Genomic DNA, 19537 nt, shown 5'->3' on the forward strand with positions numbered 1-19537 from the left:
GGCAGAGAGAGAGACACACACACATAATCCAAAGCAGGCTCCAGGCTCTGGGCTGTCAGCACAGAAGCTGAAGCAGGGCTCAAACCCACAAACTGTGAGATCATTACCTGAGCCAAAGCCAGCCACTTAATCAACTGAGCCACCCTGGCACCCCTGTCATTGCTTTTATTTTTTTTTTTATTTTTTTTTCTTAAGTTTATTTATTTTTGAGACAGAGAGAGACAGAGCATGAACGGGGGAGAGAGAGAGGGAGACACAGAATCGGAAGCAGGCTCCAGGCTCTGAGCCATCAGCCCAGAGCCTGACGCGGGGCTCGAACTCATGGACTGCGAGATCGTGACCTGAGCTGAAGTCGGACGCTTAACTGACTGAGCCACCCAGGCGCCCCTGTCATTGCTTTTAAACAAAGACCATGCCCTTCCAGAGATGGGCTGTCAGTTTCACTTTCTTTTAGCTTTTTACAATTTTGTTTTTTTCTATTTGGGCGGAGAGGGAAGGGCAGAGGAGAGAGAGAGAGAGAGAGAGAGAGAGAGAGAGAGAGAGAGAGAATCCCAAGCAGGCTCCATGCTCAGCACAGAGCCCACAATGGGGCTCAATCCCACCACCCTGAGATCATGACTTAAGCCAAAATCATGAGTCAGACGCTCAACTGATTAAGCCACCCAGGCTACAATTTTTTTTTTTTAATTAAGATTTTAAATCCCTCTAGGGCAGTGCTGTCCAAATGAAATAGAATGCAAGTCACAAATGTGAGCCACACATGCAATTGAAAATTTTCTGGTAGCCACATTTTTTTAAAAACTAAAAAGAAAAGAGCACAGAGGATTTTTAGTGAAAATAGTAAAAGTATTCTGTATGGTACCACAATGGTAAATATATGTCACTACATATTTGTCCAAACCCACAAAATGTACAGCACCAGAAGTAAGCCCTAATGTAAACTGTGGACTTTGGGTGATAATGATGTGTCAGTATAGGCTTATCAGTTGTAACAAATGTCCCACCCTGGTAGAGACTGTCCATAGTGGCAGAGGCTGTGCGTGTGGTGGGGAGAACAGAATATATGAGACGTCTCTATACTTTCCACTCAATTTTGCTGTAAATCTAAAACTGCCCTAAAAAATAAAACTTATTCATTTAAAAAAATTCTAAATTATAAAAAATATTTTAAAGAAACAGATGAAATCAATTTTAATAATATATCTTATTTATCCCAATATTTCAAAAAAATTATTCCAATATTATAATCAATGTAAGAAATTAATTAATGAAATCTTTCATTCTGGGGGTGTTAAGTCTTCAAAATTTAACGTGTATTTTACACTTACGGCACATCTCTATTCCGCGACAGTGACGAGCCAAGGTCCCAATACTTAACAGCCCCATGTGGCTCATGGCAACCAGATTGGTCAGTACAGGTCTAGAACTTGGTTCAGCCTCGAGGGAGGGCAGAGGGAGAAAGGTTCTGGTGGCTTGATTTACCTCCTCCTTCAGTTTCCACCTGCTCCTCTCTTGAAAATTCCTGCCCAGCCAAGCTGTTTTCTCACCTTTTCCATGACCTTTGCCTGCTTCCTGGATGCCATCCTGGCCACCTGTGTCAGCCGCCTCCCACCCTTGGCCTCCTGACTCCTCCATCACCCCACCCGGGGCTTCCAGCCATCCACTGCCACCTCCCATTCGCCAGCCTTCAGGCTGTAGATCTTACCCAGGAGCTCACCAGCGTGGGGCCGTCCCAGAATTTCCACCTCTGCAGCTCCCTGCTCTGGTGAACGCATCAATAATAATAATGATGATACAATATTCCTGCACACCGACTGGTGGTGCAATGCCAGGCTAACCCCAGGTGGATCATCTTATCTAATCCTCCTGACCATCTTGAAGGCTGGAACCATTTGGCACATAAAGGCTTCTATCAGCCAGTGAACACAGACAGGGCCCACACAGCCTGTGTTCAAGGCCAGGGGAGGGAGGATGGCGTCCCTCAGGGCAGAAGGTCCTGGGGATCACCTAGAGCGTTGAGCCAGGTTTATAGAAGGTCCCTCCATATTGCGGGGGGGGGGGGGTGGGAGTGGGGGGGTGGATCTAGGTGTGTTCCCCAGAACTTGCCCACATGTTCTTTATGCCCGCCCCCCTTCCCCTACCACGCAGGAACCTGTGGAAGCCTTGGGATGAGGACACCTGGAGGTGGTGACACCTACAGCCCTCCCCTGGAGTCTGCGCTCCGGGAACCCTCTGGAGCCGGTCACCTCCCAGCCCCGGGTAGGGTGAGTCCTGGCCACCGCCTCCAAACAAGCCGAGGGGAGGGGAGAACTGAGCGGGGCGGGGCAGGGCTGGTCCTCTCCCGTCGGGGCGGGACCAACATCTGATCGGCGGGGCAAAACCAGGCGGCGGCTAGGCCAGGCTGCGGGCCGAAGACTCCAGACACACCAGCGCCCCGCGACCCCCTGCACCCACGGGCACCATGAGCGGCCGAGTCGGGGACCTGAGCCCCCAGCAGCAGGAGGCGCTGGCCAGGGTGAGGGGCTTCGAGGGCGGGAAGGCTTCGGGAGGGGGCGAGCTGCCTGATGCTGCCCACCAGGTCTGGAACCCCCATTGTTCCAGAAAAGGGACCCAAGAGAGCGCCCGCCCCCTTCGGGACGCAGTTGCTGAGGCGGCCTTATGCGGGACAGCACACTTGAGCCCTTCCCTGGGCTACCCGCGCGGGGGGTATCCGGCTTTGCACTCCTGCCCTCTCCGGACCCCCGGGCTTTGGCCCTTGTCCCCTGGTTGTGGGGGTAGGGTGGTGCTGCCATTCCTCTGGGCAGTCTGGGGCAGACAGACTAGCAGATCTCCTGCCGGAATCGCAACATTTGTTTGGTTTCTTTTTGTGCCTTTCTGGCTCCCCGGGGGTCCAAGGCTTCTTCCTATTGTCAATGTTTTCATTAAACAGGAATGGGCCAGCTTTGGTGACAGTCCTGCAGGCTGCAGCTGAGAGTGTCACCCCATGGGGAAAGAGGAGCATATTCAGGTCTTAGGTGCCACAGCATTAATTTGGTTTGCAGATGGCAAGGCCTAGAAACTGTGACTTCGGGTTAGGGGAGTGAGGGTTACAGGCCTGGTTCACACTTTGGACAGCTTCAGACTTGTGGAAAATAGTTTCTTTTGTGACTCCCACCCTGGGAAGGGTCCGCCAGGGAAGAATGAGGATCCCTGATGAAGGAGGGGAATCCTGGGTGAATTCCTAGCAAAGTAAAGAAGGGTCCCAGGTGAAGAGTGGGGTCCCTGAGGGAATTGCCAGGTCAAGGAGGAGGTGCCAGGAGCTGAGGGTCCTTAGCTGAAGGAGGTGTCCCCAGGTGAAGGAGGAGGGGGAGTCCCCTGGTTAGCCCTCTCCCTCCCCACTGGCAATGACCTCAAGGAAGCCCCAGCCACTAGGCTCATGGGAAGGGCTGGACACCTGGACTTGGGGGTGAATTATGATGGTGATGCTTGTGGGTCAAAGAGCTTTAAGTAATGTAAAACGAGTTTATTCTTATTTTTTCCATTACTTAAAAAAAATGAATGGTAGTTGTTTTACAATTTAGGGAAAAGGGAAAAGTAGGAAAAAGAAGAAGTCACCCATGGTCCCAGAGGTCTAGACAACCATGCCTAGGAGCGTTTCCTTCCAGCTTTTTCTGAAGCCTGGTTTTTACCACCTTTGGTCGCACTGCCAGAGGCTACTTTCTCCCTATGGCATCTTTGTTAAGATAGTGTTTTCTTCAAGTTACTCGAGACCCTCTCCAGCACCTGCTTAGTGGCTTTCTCTCTTACTTGATGTGCTTTCCAAAGATGGAGTGGCGTTGGGATTGGAAACTGTGGAGTCCTCCTAGCCTTATAGCTCCCCCACTCTGTCCCTGGGGAAGACCCTCCACCGCCAGCCTCAGTGTCCTCATCCACAAAGCAGGGATGTGACATTTGCTCCTCCTGCCCTAGGGCACATCCTGAGGTTCAAAGGGGGGACTCTGGTAATCTGGAAGGGCGGAGGGGTGCAGAGTTACTGTTTCTCGGTTATTGTTACTGCCTTTGCTCCCACTAAAAAACCTCCTCGAAGCCCAGAGGTTGCAGTTGATCAATGTGCAAGAACCTCCATTCCAGGAGCCTGGAGGTGGACTGGGGGTGATGATAGCACGTGCTGTCATTCATGTGACTTGTTAACACTGGAGATGTTTAATCCTATTATTCGCTTTTAATTATGTGAGCAATACATGAATACATTCTTATTTGAAACATCATCCATGAAGCTAAAGGAGGTTTGGTGGATGGCTGTCCAGCTAGCTTCCTGTGGCGTTGCTAGCATTGGCTTCTAATCCCAAATTCCCATGCATGGGTCCCCCTGCAAACCCGCTCCTCCAGGACTTGCCTTCAGCTCCCTTAGTCCCCATGGAAGTGAGGTCTCTTCTCCGTCCCAGACCTGAGCCTCAGTCCCGTGCCCAAACTTTCAGTGGCTTCCCCAAACTTTGTCGGTAGGAAGAAGCTCTGGCAGCAGGTCAGCCCCCCTCTTTCTCCAGCCTCCATGGCGCCTGATGAGGCATCCCTGGCTTCTATTTCAGTTCCTCCCTGCTGACCTTTGCCTGGGGTTGTTTCCACAAAGACTCCACTGTCCAGAGCTCCGGGCAGCCCAAGTTTGCTGAGTGCCCACATTTTTTTGGCACCTGTTGCAAGCCAGGACTGACACTAAGTGCTTTACCTGTGCACACTCCTTTGATTAGCACAAGTTTATCTTTATCTCCACTTCACAGATGAGGAAATTGAGGCTCGGAGTGGTTAAGTAACTTGCTTCCAAATTTAGACCCTCGAGATACGGTATATCGAGGGCAAGGTTCCTACAATGTTCTGGTTTGCTCACATCAGCTTCTCCAGGGATCTTTCTGAAAATAGGGATGGCAGGGCTCTACCTCAGACCTCTAGAATGAGGATCTTGGGGAGGTGTAGAACCTTCAAAGTTTGAGAAGGACCCAACTCTTCCTGCCATGGTGGGCTGAGGGGTGCCCCATTCTCAGGTGGCAAAAAGGTCCAGGCAGCTGCTGCTAGCTGTGCAGGGTCCCCCACCCTGCAGGGTCCCTGGACAGGACTGACTGGCAGACTGAGTTTGGGAAGGGTCAGGGATGGGGTAGGGAGCACAGGGGTCATGGGAGCCCCTTTGACCATTGTATCTCCCCCTCAGTTCCAGGACAACCTCCAGGACCTGCTGCCCACCCTGCCCAATGCTGACGAATACTTCCTCCTGCGCTGGCTCCGAGGTGAGGCTGGCGGCGTCAGGGAGCAGAGAGGGAGAGAGGGCAGAAGGGTTTCAGGAAAGTGGGTGGGGCTTTGGGAGACAGTGGAGAATGTAGGCCCTGGAATCAGCCTGCTTTGGACTGGAGTCTGAGCTCCCCTCCAAATCAGCATGGCATAAAAAACCCATTGAGCCTCAGTTTCTTCATCTGTAAAGTGGGGATGGGGCTACCTCCCCGAGCGTTGTTGTCAGTGTCAAATGCCAGGCACTGGGTGGGCATATGGTCCAGGTGAGGTTAGAGTTCACACCTGGGAAGTTCTCAGGATGACTGGCCTGGCCAGGCCTTTGAGTCTGATAACCCTGAATATACTCTGCACGACTTGCCTTTGGGTCTGTCTCCAGTTCCTTGAAGACAGGGCTGTGTCATCCCCCTGGGAAACCTGGAAACTGAGCAGGTGCCCGGCAAACACTTCAGGAAGTCGATGCAGTTAAAGGTAGAGAAGCAGTTTCTTCTAGGAATTGCCACAGTGGTGTAAAATTAGAATAACAGAAACCTTAGGGAAAAATTCGTTTCAACTCAACACACCCCATGGGATGGATTTTGAACTTGAAATGGGAGAGAAGTCAGAAGCGGGGCTGGAAAGTGCACACACAGTGTGGTGATAATAACCAGCCTTGGACTCAGGCACACATGCTATTGAATCCCAGCTCTGCCCCGTGCTAGCAGTGTGCCTATGGCAATTACCCACTGTGTCTCAGTCTTACTTTTCTCTTCTGGGTAATGGGTGTAAAACTGCTTCCCACCTTTAAGACGCCGTGAATCAGATATGAGGTCAGGGGCGTGCACAGCGCCTGCACAGAGGAAACCCTCCCTCCCTCCTGTTCTGTTCTGTTTGGTTACTTTTTAAAATTACCATTTTCTACAAACTTTATTTTTTAGGTTGGTTTGGATTTACAGAAGTGTTGCGAAGATAGTACAGGAAGCCCCCATATACGCTGCACCCAGTTTCCCCATCAACATTTTTCATTCCTATTTCATTCATTTTTCATTTGTTACAATTAATGAGCCAATATTTTTTTTAATGTTTTTATTTTATTTTTGAGAAAGAGACAGAGTGTGAGCAGGGGAGGGGCAGAGAGAGAGGGAGACACAGAATCTGAAGCAGGCTCCAGGCTCTGAGCTGTCAGCCCAGAGCCTGACACGGGGCTTGAACCCATGGGCTGTGAGATCGTGACCTGAGCTGACATCGGACACTTAACTGACTGAGCCACCCAGGTGCCCCTTAATGAACCAATATTGATACGTGACTATTAACTAAAATCTCTACTTTACTTAGATTTCCTGAGTTTTTCTGTTCCAGGATCCCATCTAGGATGCCACATTAAACTTGTTAGGCGCTCTCGGCTGTGGCAATTTCTATTCTGTTTTTGACAAGTTATGTCCATGTCATTCTCTTCGGCTAAAGAAGGAGTGAGGACAGTAGATTCCTTTTTTTTAAATTAAAAAAAAAAAACTCATTGAGAATCTCTGGGATGGTAGTTATCGCCTCCTGACCTACAGGGAGGAACCAACACTATAGGAAATCGCTCAGAAATCACACAATCCCAACATCTCTAGCTAACACAGGAAGGACCAAAATCATTTCTCTGAAAATTGGTCAGGCTTTGTTCATCCAAGAAGGGTTGGGAGGACAGATGCAAAAGGGACCATCACATGATACTGGGGGTGAGATGGGGGTATGTTGGACCCCAAGCTAGCTTCTCAAAAACCAGGGGAGAAATAGATCCACTTCTTCTCTGGGGGTGGAGTTCCTGGTCACCAAGGGAGTTTCTTACCCTTGATGAGGCTGTCGCTGCCTCAGGGAAAACTTTCATTCTGTAGGTTCAAGACAAGGTTGTCAGCAGTGAGATAGATTATGGTTCTGTGATGTGGCAATCGTCTTGGAGATGTTCTGGGCTGCCTGGATCTTGTGAAGTTTGACATAGCAGGGTTCTTGCTCAGGGCTTCTCCAAGGTGAGCAGGGTGGGGTTAAGGGTTCACACAAGGCCCGGTCTCAACGCCTGACCCCATCCTTACTCCTCTAGCCCTTCTCTGGGCTGTCAGATCCAAGTGGTGCTCAGATGGCTCGTGCCTAGTCCCACCTTGGCCCCCAGACAGTAGATTTCTTGAAGCCCCTTGATACAGCATCAGACCTCTCTCCTCCTTTGGAGTCTTTCTGGGGTTAAAAACCAACTTTTCAGGTAGCTGGTGTGTCCTTGAGAAAGGAGTGAAGTCACAGATCCTGTAGGCTGCTGGGTCACGGGAAAGGAAAACGACCTAAGGAAAAGCACACCTAAGGACACCAGGTGTCCTGATGCCTCCCATTGTCTGTTGTGGCAGACCTGCTGATGTGGCCCTGTCCCCTTCAACTTCACCTCTGTAGCCACTTCCTGCCTCACTAGCTCAAGACCCAGGCAACAGGGAGAGTGATCACTGGGGCTGAACTTGGAACCTTCCCCCTCAGTCCAGACACAGAGAACCCCCTCTCTGAAGTCGCTTCCCTTTGTTTTCTTTATCTCCATTCCATGACTGTGTCCATCTCTCCCACTCAGATGCCAGCCCCATGAGGGCAGGGACTGTGCCTGCCACATACCTCCAGCCTGACACATAGTAGGTGCTACTAAAAAAGTTGTGAGGGTCCATCAACAGCACCCAAACCACTTTCTATAGAACAAGAAAACACCCTGGTTCTCAGTAAAAAAAATCTATAGACACCACAGAGATTTTTTAAAAAGCTAATAAATATTAAAGGGGCACCTGGGTGGCTCAGTTGGTTAAATGTCCGACTTTGGCTCAGGTCATGATCTCGCAGTTCGTGAGTTCGAGCCCTGCATTGGACTCTGTGCTGACAGCTCAGAGCCTGGAGCCTGCTTCGGATTCTGTGTCTCCCTCTCTCTCTGCCCCTCCCCCACTCATGCTCGCTCGCTCTCTCTCTCTCTCTCTCTCTCTCTGAAAAATAAGCGTTAAAAAAAGTTTAAAAATAAAAAAGTAAAAAAAAGTAAAAAGCCAATAAATATTAAAGACACATAAGTGGTACTAAAAAGCTTTCCTCTTTCCAAAACTCAGACCCCAATGGCTTTACAGGTGAATTTTTCCAAAGTTTTAAGACTAGCTAATACCTACTTTTATAAATTGTTTGAGTTGCTTTAAAATATATAAAAAATTGAAAGTTGGGACACATGGGTGGCTCAGTCAGTTAAGCCTCCAACTCTTAATTTTGGCTCAGGTCATGATCTCACAGTTGTGAGATCAAGCCCTGCATGGGGCTCTATGCTGGGTGGTGGAGTCTGCTTAAGATTCTCTCCTTTCTCTCTCTCTCTCTCCTTCTGTTCCTCCCCTGCTCGCATGCACTATCTCTCTCTCTCTCTCTCTCTCTCTCTCTCTCTCTCAAAAAAAAAAAAAAAAAGTGAAAGTTACTTTATGAGGCTTGAGTAAGTTTGATTCCAAAATGAGATCAGGACAATAAAAGACAATTCTAGGCTTGTTTCACTTATTAATGTAGATGTAAGGAAATCTAAGTAAAACATTACATAATAGAATCCGATAGGGTATTAAAATTACACAGCATGGTGAAGGGGAGTTTATCTTAGGTATGCAGGAAGAATTCAACTTTAGAAAATCTATCAGTGTCATTGCACACATTAATAGAATTAAAAATGAGAATGATGTGGCTATCTTAATGCAGGAAAAACATTTGAAAAGGTTCAAATCCTATTTATAATATAAAAACAAAATAAAAGTCTTACCAAACTAGAAATAGAAGGGAATTTCCTTGGCTTGGCTTGGTAATGCTTATGTAGCAAAACTCTTACAATACATGCTATGCTTAAGTAGAAGGTTTAGATTCGTTTTCTTTAAAATCAGGAACAAGTAGGCACACCTGGGTGGCTCAGTCGGTTTGGCATCCAGCTTCAGCTCAGGTCATGATCTCATGGTTTGTGGGTTTAGGCCTCACACTGGGTTCACTACTATCAGCACGAGTCCACTTCGGATCCTCTGTCCATTCTCTCTTTGCCCCTCCCATTCTCGTGCTCTCTCTCTCAAAAATAAATAAAACATTTAAAAATAGATAGATAGATAAATAAAATCAGGAACAAGGAAAGGATGTCAAACAACATTACAGTTTAAATAGAACTAGACCCTTGCCAATGTTATAAGGAAAGAAAAAAAGTAATCAGTGGTGTAAAGACTAGAAGGGAGGAGTTAAATTTCTTTTCTAAATTTAGAAATTTTGTTTTTAAAATAAAGCACCACATTTTCAATTAAAATGAATTTATTTCTTCAAAAGAAGAAGTCACAACAATAGTTTCTATTTACTAAGAAGTTACTGGGAGCCAGGTAATGTGCCAAGCACTTTACATGTTTTATCTCATGTCATCCTTTGAATACCTGAAAAAGATACTATTCCTGTTTAGCAGATTAAAAAACTAAGAGTCAGAGAAGGTAAGTGAGTTGCTCAATGTTGCACAGCAAATAAAAGGACAAAACTAGAATTCAGACCCAAGTCTGTCTGACTCCAAAGTCCATGCTCCTCACTAGCCTTAACACTGAGGAGGTCTGTGCTCCCATGGGGACGTCAAATATTACAGGTTAGATCAGCCTCTGGAATGAACAGTTTAAAAAGTCCGGGATACTGAAATCAAGGGCCTCCAACATCTTCTACAGGATTAAAGATCCTTGCTTTTATTTATTTATTTAATGTTTTATTTATTTTTGAGAGAGACAGAGACAGAATGTGAATGGGTTATGGGCAGAGAGAGAGGGAGACACAGAAGCAGAAGCAGGCTCCAGGCTCCGAGCTGTCAGCACAGAGCCCGACGTGGGGCTCGAACTCACGAGCTGTGAGATCATGACCTGAGCTGAAGTCGGACGCTCAACGGACTGAGCCACCCAGGCGCCCCAAAGATCCTTGCTTTTAAAAATAATGTCTAGGCGGCTCCTGGATGGCTCAGTCCGTTGAGCGTCCAACTTTGGCTTAAGTCATGATCTCACAGCTCGTGAGTTCAAGCCCCGCATCGGGCTCTGTGCTGACAGCTCGGAGCCTGGAGCCTGCTTCCGATTCTGTGTCTCCCTTCTCTCTGCCCCTAACCCATTCGCATTCTGTTTCTATCTCTCTCAAAAATAAATAAATATTTAAAAAAAATTAAAAATAATGTGTAGACCCCCAGTGTATTCTCGGGATGTCATGAAAGGCTCAGGCACCCCCGCTATTTCCTCATGAGTTTTCAGGAAACTGTGAGTTCTAGTCCGGCCTCAAGCCTCCTCTTACCTTGGCTCTTCTTGCAGCTCAGAACTTTGACCTGCAGAAATCTGAGGACATGCTCCGGAAGGTGAGGCCCCATACTCATGAGTGTCCTGCCTCCCACACACTGTACCCCAGGGATCATCGACAAAGGGTGGGGACTCTTGTCCTGTCCTGTTCTCATGTGTTTCCTCCCTTCCTCCTTGGATCCCTTTATGCATCAGACCTGGGTCTCCCACAGCCCTCCTCCTGGCATTGCCATTCCCGGTTCTGTGAGTAGAGCCTGGGGATGCTCTTGCAGGGTCTTGGCTCAGAGGGACTTGGCCTGATGCCCTCAGGTGCCCTCAAGACCTTTGTAGCAGGCAGTCCTCAGGTCCTGCAATTTCTCTGCAGCACATAGAATTCCGGAAGCAACAGGACCTGGACAACATCCTCACATGGCAGCCCCCAGAGGTGAGCCCCATGCAGCACCCCCAAGACAGGCAGATGTCCCTCAGACCTCCTCACATCCAGCCATCTGATGGAGCAGGGACATGGCCTGGTAGACTGGTTTGAGTTAAGATCTCACCCCCGTGCCCAGGTGATCCAGCTGTACGACTCTGGTGGTCTGAGCGGCTATGACCCTGAAGGCTGCCCCGTGTGGTTCGACATCATTGGGACCCTTGACCCCAAGGGTCTTCTCCTGTCAGCCTCCAAGGAAGAGCTGATCCGGAAGCGCATCAAGATCTGTGAGCTGCTTTTGCGGGAGTGTGAGCTGCAGAGTCAAAAGGTAAGTGACTGGGTCTAGGATGGGAAGCATATGGTGGACCCGATCTGTCTAAAGGGTGGCACCAGGACCAGGTAGGAAGGACACCCTGTCTCTGCTTTTCCCCAGGCCTGAGCACTCTGGGCCTTGGGGGAACGTGGCTTCTCCCAAAGTTACCCATCCATGAGCATCTAACATGTGCGTGGCACTCTCTGCTGGCAGGTGCCAAGGAACACCAAAGCCCTTTCCCCTCTGACCTTGGGTGAGAGGTTGACCTTGGGTGCAGTGAATGCTCTAGCTCTCTTCCCTGGGAACTCTAGAACAGTGGATGGTCAGCTTTGCCTATGGAAAAGATGTTCCCAGTTGTAAACTGCATAACTATAACACCTGACGGGGGAGACATTGCTTTGGGTATCCGCAAGAACAGTGACCCTTGAAACTTGGTGCATCCTTTGTGGATCCCTAGAAGCTAATATGGAATTACTACAGAAAAAAATATTGAGTTCTGTGGGGCATTGGGATTCCAAGCCAAGAAGGACCCACACCCACCTGTGCAGATCTTCTCTTTGCCCTGGCTCTGTGTTTCCCGGTTCATACCCTTCAGAATGAATCCAATGCCAAACATGATCTGTTGGCCTTGAGTCTAAGTGTCTACATGAGCCTAAGAAGAACACTGGCAGGGAGCTGTGATGTCACTGTGGGATGAGTTGCCTAATGACGAGGACCGGGCGTGCATCCCCAGTGTCTGTCATGGTGTCAGACACAAAGTAGGCCCTCTGCACAAAGATGTGTGGCAAGCCTAAGAAAATTGCAAAGCACCCTATTCAGTGCCTAGTTTGAACAGATGTGTGTCTTTCGAACAACGTGGCTGACCTTATGGGGTCACAACAGTATCTTCTACTTCATGGGCGTTTCCAGTTGGAGCTGATAATTGTGGTGATGATGATACTAGTAATAACATCTGCTGATATTTACCAGGGACCAGCGTGTGTCAGGCACGGGGCTCTTTGTGAGTTATCTCACTGAATCTTCACAGAAATTCCGTCAGAACCTGGAACTATCCCCCCTTCACAGAGGAAAAAAACAAGGCTCAGAGCACTTAAAAACCCACCCAAGGCCACACAGTCTGCCAGCAGTGTAGCTCTGGTTTGACACACCATGGGACTGCAGACACTGTGCTATTGTACGTGAAGATGCCCAATGAGCGATGAGTGATATCTTTAATTCTACAGTTAACTAATTCCAGGCAATCGTGTTGAGCAAACAGTGGGATAAAGGAGACTGTGCCAGTGCTCAGATGCAGTATCTTCTTAGATCCTGGGTGGGCTCTGTTTAGAAATCGCTGTGGGCAATTGGGGTTGAGGGTAGCTGGAGGGTGGGAGCAGTGAGTTCCAGGTCTCCCTGACCAGGACCTCCTGGCTGGAGTTATTGTCTGACCTATGTATCTGTGCTGTCCCATGTAGCTGGGCAGGAAGATCGAGATGGTACTGATGGTGTTTGACTTGGAGGGGTTCGGCCTGAAACACCTGTGGAAGCCAGCTGTAGAGATCTACCAGCAGGTAGGTAGGCAGCTGTCTCGAGGCTAACGGGGAGCCACTCTCCACACCAGCTTCCCATCCATGGAGGAGGAATTGGCCCCCCAGAGGCCCCCAGAGCAGCCAGAGAAGCTGGCCTGGGGTTTCCCCCTCCAAGGAGAAAGAGGAGCACGAACATCACAGAGAACGAAGTACATCTCATGGGGGAAGTGGATGGCCGGGGGCGTGGGGGTTGGCATGGGCTCTGGTCTCAGCAGGATTAGAAGCCACCAAGTCCAGGCATAGAGTGTGTTGGAGTGTGACCTTGACGAGACTTTTCTTGCCACAGTTTTTTGCCATCCTGGAAGCAAATTATCCTGGGACGCTGAAGAATTTAATTGTCATTCGAGGTGAGCCCATAATGGGAATGACTCTTTGGGGAAGGGGGAAGGGGAAGAGGGGGGAACAGTGGACAAATCACCCAGTACAGGGCTTCTCAAGCCATGCTTTGAGAAGGTCAGGTTTTTGTTTTTTGTTTTTTCAGTCAGCCTTTCACAGACCGATACTTTTGGAGTATACAAACTCATGCTCTGGTGCGTGGCAGCAAATATCAAATAAGTTCTGTTTCTAAACGTACACCCTTATTTTCTTTACCTCTCTGGGTGTGGATTGGTGGCAACAGACAGTTCGTGGATCACACTGGTTGACAGACGTGCGCTGAGTGGGCGTGTTCCCTGTCTGTGATGGTTGTAGAGTGAGGGGGCCACCATGTGTGTCCTGGGGTCAGATGATCTGCTTTCCAATCTAGCTAGTTCTGTGATTTTGATCAAGTCTACTTAACCTTACCGAGCCTCAGTTTTCCCAACCCGTAAAATAGGGGTGCAGTGGCACCTCCCTGTAGGGCAGCTGTGAGTTTAAATGAGACACTTTATGGAGGAGTCACACAGAGTCTGGCCCATAGAAAGCACCCAGTAAGTATAAGTAATTCAAGTGGGACGTGAGGTCTAACGCAGATGCCACATCAACTTGTACCCCCAGAGAATTCCAAGACAACTTGGGAAAACTGTGAGTGTGGAAAAAAAAAGAGTCACCATTGGGAAATCCACATTATTGGCACCCTCCAACTGGGTAGGGGAGGCACCCATTTATTGAGAGCCAGACACTATGCCAAGTGTTATGCATACATTGGTTAAATTTCTCCATTTTCTAGTTAATAGCACTAAGACTCAGAGAGGGTGAGTAACTAGCTGAAGGTCACACAGCAGGAAATAGCAGAATCTAGATCTATCCAACCCCTGTCCAGCTTATGCTCTTGGCCATGACTATACCTCCAAGTCCTCTAGCCCAGCTTCCCAAAGGAGCTTCATGTGTTTCAGCCCCCAAGCTCTTCCCTGTGGCCTTCAACTTGGTCAAGATGTTCATGAGTGAGGAAACACAAAGGAAGATAGTGATTCTGGGAGGTGAGTGACCTGGTGTCCTGGCTGTACCTGTCTCCGCATCTACCAGAGAAGCAGAGGTCAATGTGAAAGGCCCCATTTCTCCCTGGCTCATCCTCTTTACTCAGGTACTGACTTTGGCCTGACCCCTGCTGGCCTTTGCACACTCAGGTGATATTTCAGCCCGAGACCCCAGCCTGAGTGGCCATATAAAGCATTTGGGTGTTCTCTGCAGTAGGTGCATAGGGGAGCAAGCCAAGGTCACATCAGGTTTCCTCCCTGGACTTGGCTCCTCTCCCTTCTGTTGAGCATCCCTGATTTCCCCACAGCTCCCCCCCCCCACCTTACTCCCACAGGCAACTGGAAGCAGGAGCTGCCAAAGTTCATCAGCCCTGAGCAGCTGCCCATGGAGTTTGGGGGGACCATGACTGATCCTGATGGCAACCCCAAGTGCCTGACCAAGGTACCGGGTGCCCAGAGGGTGAGAAGGGAGGGCTGATGGCTGGGGTCAGTGCTCACTCAGCAGCCCTCACCCACAGATCAACTATGGGGGTGAGGTGCCCAAGAGCTACTACCTGCGCAACCAGGTGAGGATGCAGTATGAGCACAAGATGACCGTGGCCCGAGGCTCCTTCATGCAGGTGGAGAACGAAATCCTGTTCCCAGGCTGTGTGCTCAGGTAGGGATGGCGGCCACTCCACACCTGGGCCCAGCTGGGAGCGGCCCCGGAGCCCCAGCTGGTGGTCATTAGTAGGGCCCTGTCCCCTGCAGGTGGCAGTTCGCATCACATGGGGCAGGCATCGGCTTCGGGGTTTTCCTGAAGACCAAGACGTGTGAGCGGAAGCGGGCGGGGGAGATGGTGGAGGTGCTCCCCATCCGGCACTACAAAGCCCACCTGGTACCTGAGGACGGGAGCCTCACCTGCCTCAAGCCCGGCATCTGTAAGAGCTGTAGGATTCATTGGAATCTGTTTTCCTCCTTCTGGCAGAGAAATGAGCTGATATCTCTTGCCAGGCTGTCCTGTTTGCCCTCTATTTCTGGCTCTCGGGGAGGGTGTGGGGGTTTGTGTGAGCTCCTAGATCCCGTGGTTGCCCGGGGAATTGGCTTCAGGGTGTTGGATCTGGTGAGTGGCCCCTGGGTGTGGGTACAAAGGCAGAGATGCATTTTGGAAAGTGGGATGCATAGCCCAGAACCATAAACTCAACTCCCGGGAAGCCCTTACACAGCACTCAACAAGCTAAGAGACAGATAAGTAAACAGCCGTGCGCTTAGCTTCCGGGGTCCCAGCCTGCCCAGGAGCATAAGCAGACCCACTGTGGGAGTCCCAAAGAGATGATTCTTCCATGTGCTTATCCTTCATTCTCAGGCCACCCAGGCCAGATGAACATTCCCCAGGAACTGTGCTGACCTCCCGCCTCAATCAGCAACAGAGCTAGGAGAAGGGGAACCCAAGGTTGAGGAGCACAGGTTTTACTAATGCTTTGGTTTAATACATACCTAGTTCACCTTTGTGGAAAGGGAGAATTAGAAGGGTGGAGCCCAAGAAATCTGGATGACTTACCACCTCCCAGAGTTCACTCTGCATCTTGGCGTTGAAGGGAATGCCTTCTTTGAAAGGCGAGACGGAAAAGTGGCTTAAGGAGCTCAGCCCCCTCCTCTGGCGAGAGCAGGGCTCCTCTCTGGGTTGGAGCATCAGGATAAGGGAATCCTAGTCCCTCCCTTCCCTAGCTCGGCACTCATTAGATAGTTCCATCTATCTCTGTAGGCCTCAGCTTCCCCATCCTTAAAATGGGGGTGATAGTACCTTCTGTGGGGCTGCTTTGAGGATTCAGACAGCTGTGAGTGCAGATGTGATGCCTGGTGCATAGAAGGGGTTGGTGCGTGCCGGCTGGTTATTATTATTCCGTTAGTTATCACAAGGAGATGGTCCTGAGCAGTGGGCTGGGGGCTGGGGGCTGGGTCGTGGCTCACCCTCCAACACCCACAGCCCTGGGCCCATTCTCAAGGGCACCACCAGGCGTGCAGATGAGTTGGGTTTACTTCGCCTGACGACTTCTCCATCCTTGCAGACGTACTGCACTTCGACAACACCTACAGCCTGATACACACCAAGAAGGTCAGCTACACTGTGGAGGTGCTGCTCCCAGACAAGACCTCTGAAGAGAAGATTCAGGGTCTTGAGGCAAGGAGACCGTCCCCAGCGCAATGAAGACCCCTGATACCTCTCAGTCCCTGTGCTCTTCAACCCCTTAGTACCCCCTCCCTGTCCCTTTCCCTCCTGAGCAGCGTGGTGTTCGGAGGAGCCACCCCCCTCCCCGCATCACCATCTCGGCTCTTCGTGGGCTCACCTGGCACGGTGGCAGAGCAGGAAGGGGACATCCAGCTCATAGGCCACCTTGAGGATTCAGACAGGCACCTGATCTCCTGTTTGCAGAGACTGAGAATGGGGACGCTGAGGATGAACCAGGAGCCACTGAGGGAGGGTCCTGCCCACAGAAGCTGCCCTTATGTCACTCCTGATGAGGTCCACCGTCTCAGGACTCACCCACACCTAGTGACCCGGCTTGGGGGCGTGTGCATGAGTCCCAGGCCAGGCAGGGAGCACAGCGTCAAGTCTGAAGAGCAGGGAAGCCCCCATCTCTGCATGTGGGGGCTCAACATGGATAGACAAGGCCAGCTGGAGGCAGCTGGGTGGAGGGATGGGACCAGCCGGGTGGTGGAGCTGAGGGTCTTGGTTCTGGCAGGGCACCAAAGCCTCTTCAGAGTCTCCTTACTGCCTTTGGAGGGAAGATCAGAAATGGAGCATGAGGCCCAGCGGGGATAATCATCAGGAAAAGCCACGCTCAGCCACACAGAGCTAAATGGGTGAAGACTGAGTCTCTCGGAATTCTCAGTGACCCCCGCCTCCTCCTCACCTGCTGTGATCCAGCTGACATTCAGCTTGGGTTCTTTCTGGCTCTGAGTAAGGACCAGGATTGTAGCAGAGCTGGAGTGAGGTGGAACATGCTGGAATAAGGTAGAACGCACCTGGGTGGGGCTGCCATCCCAGGGTACTCATCCCAGACTTGATTTACTTCTTGGAGAAACATCAAGCTTTTCCTCCGTCTTTGTGTGTCACTAGAGGGACAGCTAATGTCTGCCAGCTCCCTACCAACCCACCCCAAATGCGACTCCGTAGCTGGCCAGTGATGGCTTCCATTTCCCAAAGGCTGGCTCTCCTGGTGCCCTACGCCCACAGTCAGGACCGCAGTCCGCTCTTCTGGACAAACCGCACCCAGCAGAGCAGACCTTGCCCGGAATGAGCCAGTGAAGCTGCTGAGTGGTCAGATGTCCCTGTCAAAGGGGATCCTTGCTGCAAAGGATTAACATCCTGGGCATCGAGACCCTTGCCAGAGACCGGAAGCCTCAGCAAACAGCAACATCCAGGTGCTTTGTGAATAAGAACCCGGTTCTAGCCCCCTTCTTGCTCTCAGATTCTGTGATTTCATTTTCACTATTTAATAGAGTTCCTGATTTCCCAGGGCCTGTTCTTCCCAGGTAAGAAAATGATGAGGCTTGTGAAGGTGGGTCTTCAGGTGAGCTCTGTGAGGTCCTTGGGGCCCCAGGCCCGCCCTCTGTGGCAGCCGCATCACCCATGGTTCAGCACATAGTCTGAACAGGGGGCTCTGCTGCTGTGAAAAGCAAACTAACTAAAGGAAATAAAATACGAAAAGCTGGTGCACTGAGGCATTCCTGGCCCAACAGTGTTTGAGGAGTTTGGCAAGAAAAAAATTTTTGTGCCAGCTCCAAGGAGATAGCCTGGGGCTGTCAGGTGAAAATCACAAGACATCCTTGGGTCCAAGTGCCGCTCCTGCATCCCCGATGCAAGAAGCTTTCCCAGCACCCCCACTGCACTGTGTGGCCACCCTCTGTACAGCCTCCCCAGATGCAGAGACACTTGGGTGTTCCAGAGCCATCTTCCCACTGGGCCAGCGGGGGTTGTAAGGTATCCCCTGACAGGTTTCCCTGGGCCCACCTGTTGTCCTGACTGGGGGCTCATGATGCCTCCCTTCAACCTCACAACCCCGGCCTAAAAACAAGGTGTTCATGGATTTGAACCCTGATCCTTGCTTTTCCAACCACCCACGCTCATTTTCCACCATCAGCACAGCCTCTGGTTTCCTTGTAGGTAGCAGATTGGCTCACACCATGCCCAAGGGTTTAATTTGCACGGGACTGCCTGGGGAGTAGCAAGTCACAGAGGGGTCGGGTTCAGGGAACCAGTGACGAATCTCAGAGCTGGCAGAGTGCACCTCATATTAAGCAGTGAGTACAGTGGTCACCTTCGGAAGTGAGGACAGGACCTCCTATCTGGCAAGGTGGACAGGGGGCATGTCCTCCACAACTCCATCCCTTACTCAATACCATCACTTCTTTACAGAAAAAAAAAAAAAAAAAAAAAAGAAGTAGCCCAGAGAGGGGCTGGCTCACCTAAAATTTGCTTCTTCCTTCCATTCATTCGTCAATGTTTATTGAGTCTGTCCCCAGTGCCCAGGCACTGCAGGCCCTGGGGACACCGGGGATGCTGGGCTTACCCGACTTTGCGAGCAGGAAGCTTGCCTGTATTGAGGGAGGCCAAAATGACTCTGATGGGCATTCTCAGGTGGGCAGCTTGGTGGGACAGGAGCCAAATTCTGAGGGAGCATCCAGCAAAAAAAGTCTGATGGGGGATCAGACATGCTTTGCCCGAGGCAGGAACCCCTGAAGGGAGAGCTGAGGGTGTGGGCGAGCCTTCCAGACTGAGGAATGGGGTGAAGGCAACCGTGGGGTGTTTGAAGCCAGAGGAAAGCCAGGAGGGCCCTTGGGTGATGCAGGTAATAGGTCACTGATGTTTGCTATTTCTTGTGAACAACTGAGTACACATTAGGTAGTCGTTAATAAAACCATTTCATAATGGAGGTTACAAAACAGAGACTTATTGTTCTTCAGGAAAGAATGACAAAATCTTGGCAGGAAGCCATGGATCAAAACTCTTGCTCAAAATGAGGTGGTTGGAAATAGGCCTTACCTTTCCAGAGGAATGGGGGCGGGGCCTGTCCTTCCCCAGGGCGTATCTCCTAACTGGAGAGCCCCACAGTCTTCCAGGGCAGGCAGGCGGATAAGCAGGGGGGTACCGCTAGGGTTTTTTGAGGGCAGTTGGAAAGGCTCCCTTGTCCCCAAAACTCTACCTCAGTTCAGCTCACGTTCCAAGTCCCCAGGCCAGAAGGGACACCAGTGTGGGACAATCACAGCGGCCCAGAACAAGTCTTCAGCAGGGCTCCAGGCCATGGTCCTCCACAGTTTGTACAGCT

At 50.5% G+C, this 19537-nt stretch overlaps 1 protein-coding gene across 3 annotated transcripts; it reads left to right on the forward strand.

Moving 5' to 3' along the window:
• Positions 1-1927: 1927 nt before the first annotated feature.
• Positions 1928-17932, forward strand: LOC112870353 (SEC14-like protein 4). Of its 3 annotated transcripts, none has more exons than XM_086682064.1 (14): positions 1928-2024; positions 2149-2264; positions 2385-2515; positions 5180-5255; positions 10557-10600; positions 10906-10965; positions 11093-11281; positions 12721-12816; positions 13121-13181; positions 14148-14231; positions 14564-14670; positions 14747-14886; positions 14979-15148; positions 16277-17932. In XM_086682064.1, exons 3-14 carry the CDS (start codon positions 2462-2464, stop codon positions 16414-16416), a joined length of 1221 nt encoding a protein of 406 aa, XP_086538190.1. In that variant the 5' UTR covers positions 1928-2024; positions 2149-2264; positions 2385-2461; the 3' UTR covers positions 16417-17932. The 3 variants fall into 3 exon arrangements, with proteins under 3 accessions (XP_086538190.1, XP_086538192.1, XP_086538191.1); XM_086682066.1 differs by having other exon boundaries at positions 2149-2259; XM_086682065.1 differs by having other exon boundaries at positions 1960-2035.
• Positions 17933-19537: the final 1605 nt, after the last annotated feature.

The sequence above is a fragment of the Puma concolor genome, chromosome D3, assembly GCF_028749965.1.
Source record: "Puma concolor isolate L17-30 chromosome D3, mPumCon1.1.hap2, whole genome shotgun sequence".
Lineage (NCBI taxonomy): Eukaryota > Metazoa > Chordata > Mammalia > Carnivora > Felidae > Puma > Puma concolor.

Excerpts from the sequence above, each read along its gene's own strand:
- LOC112870353 (XM_086682064.1), top strand. The coding sequence starts at position 2,462 with ATGAGCGGCCGAGTCGGGGACCTGAGCCCCCAGCAGCAGGAGGCGCTG. Across the intron at positions 12,817-13,120 it reads CTGTAGAGATCTACCAGCAG|TTTTTTGCCATCCTGGAAGC; the intron begins GTAGGTAGGCAG and ends TTCTTGCCACAG. Across the intron at positions 14,887-14,978 it reads TTCCCAGGCTGTGTGCTCAG|GTGGCAGTTCGCATCACATG; the intron begins GTAGGGATGGCG and ends TGTCCCCTGCAG.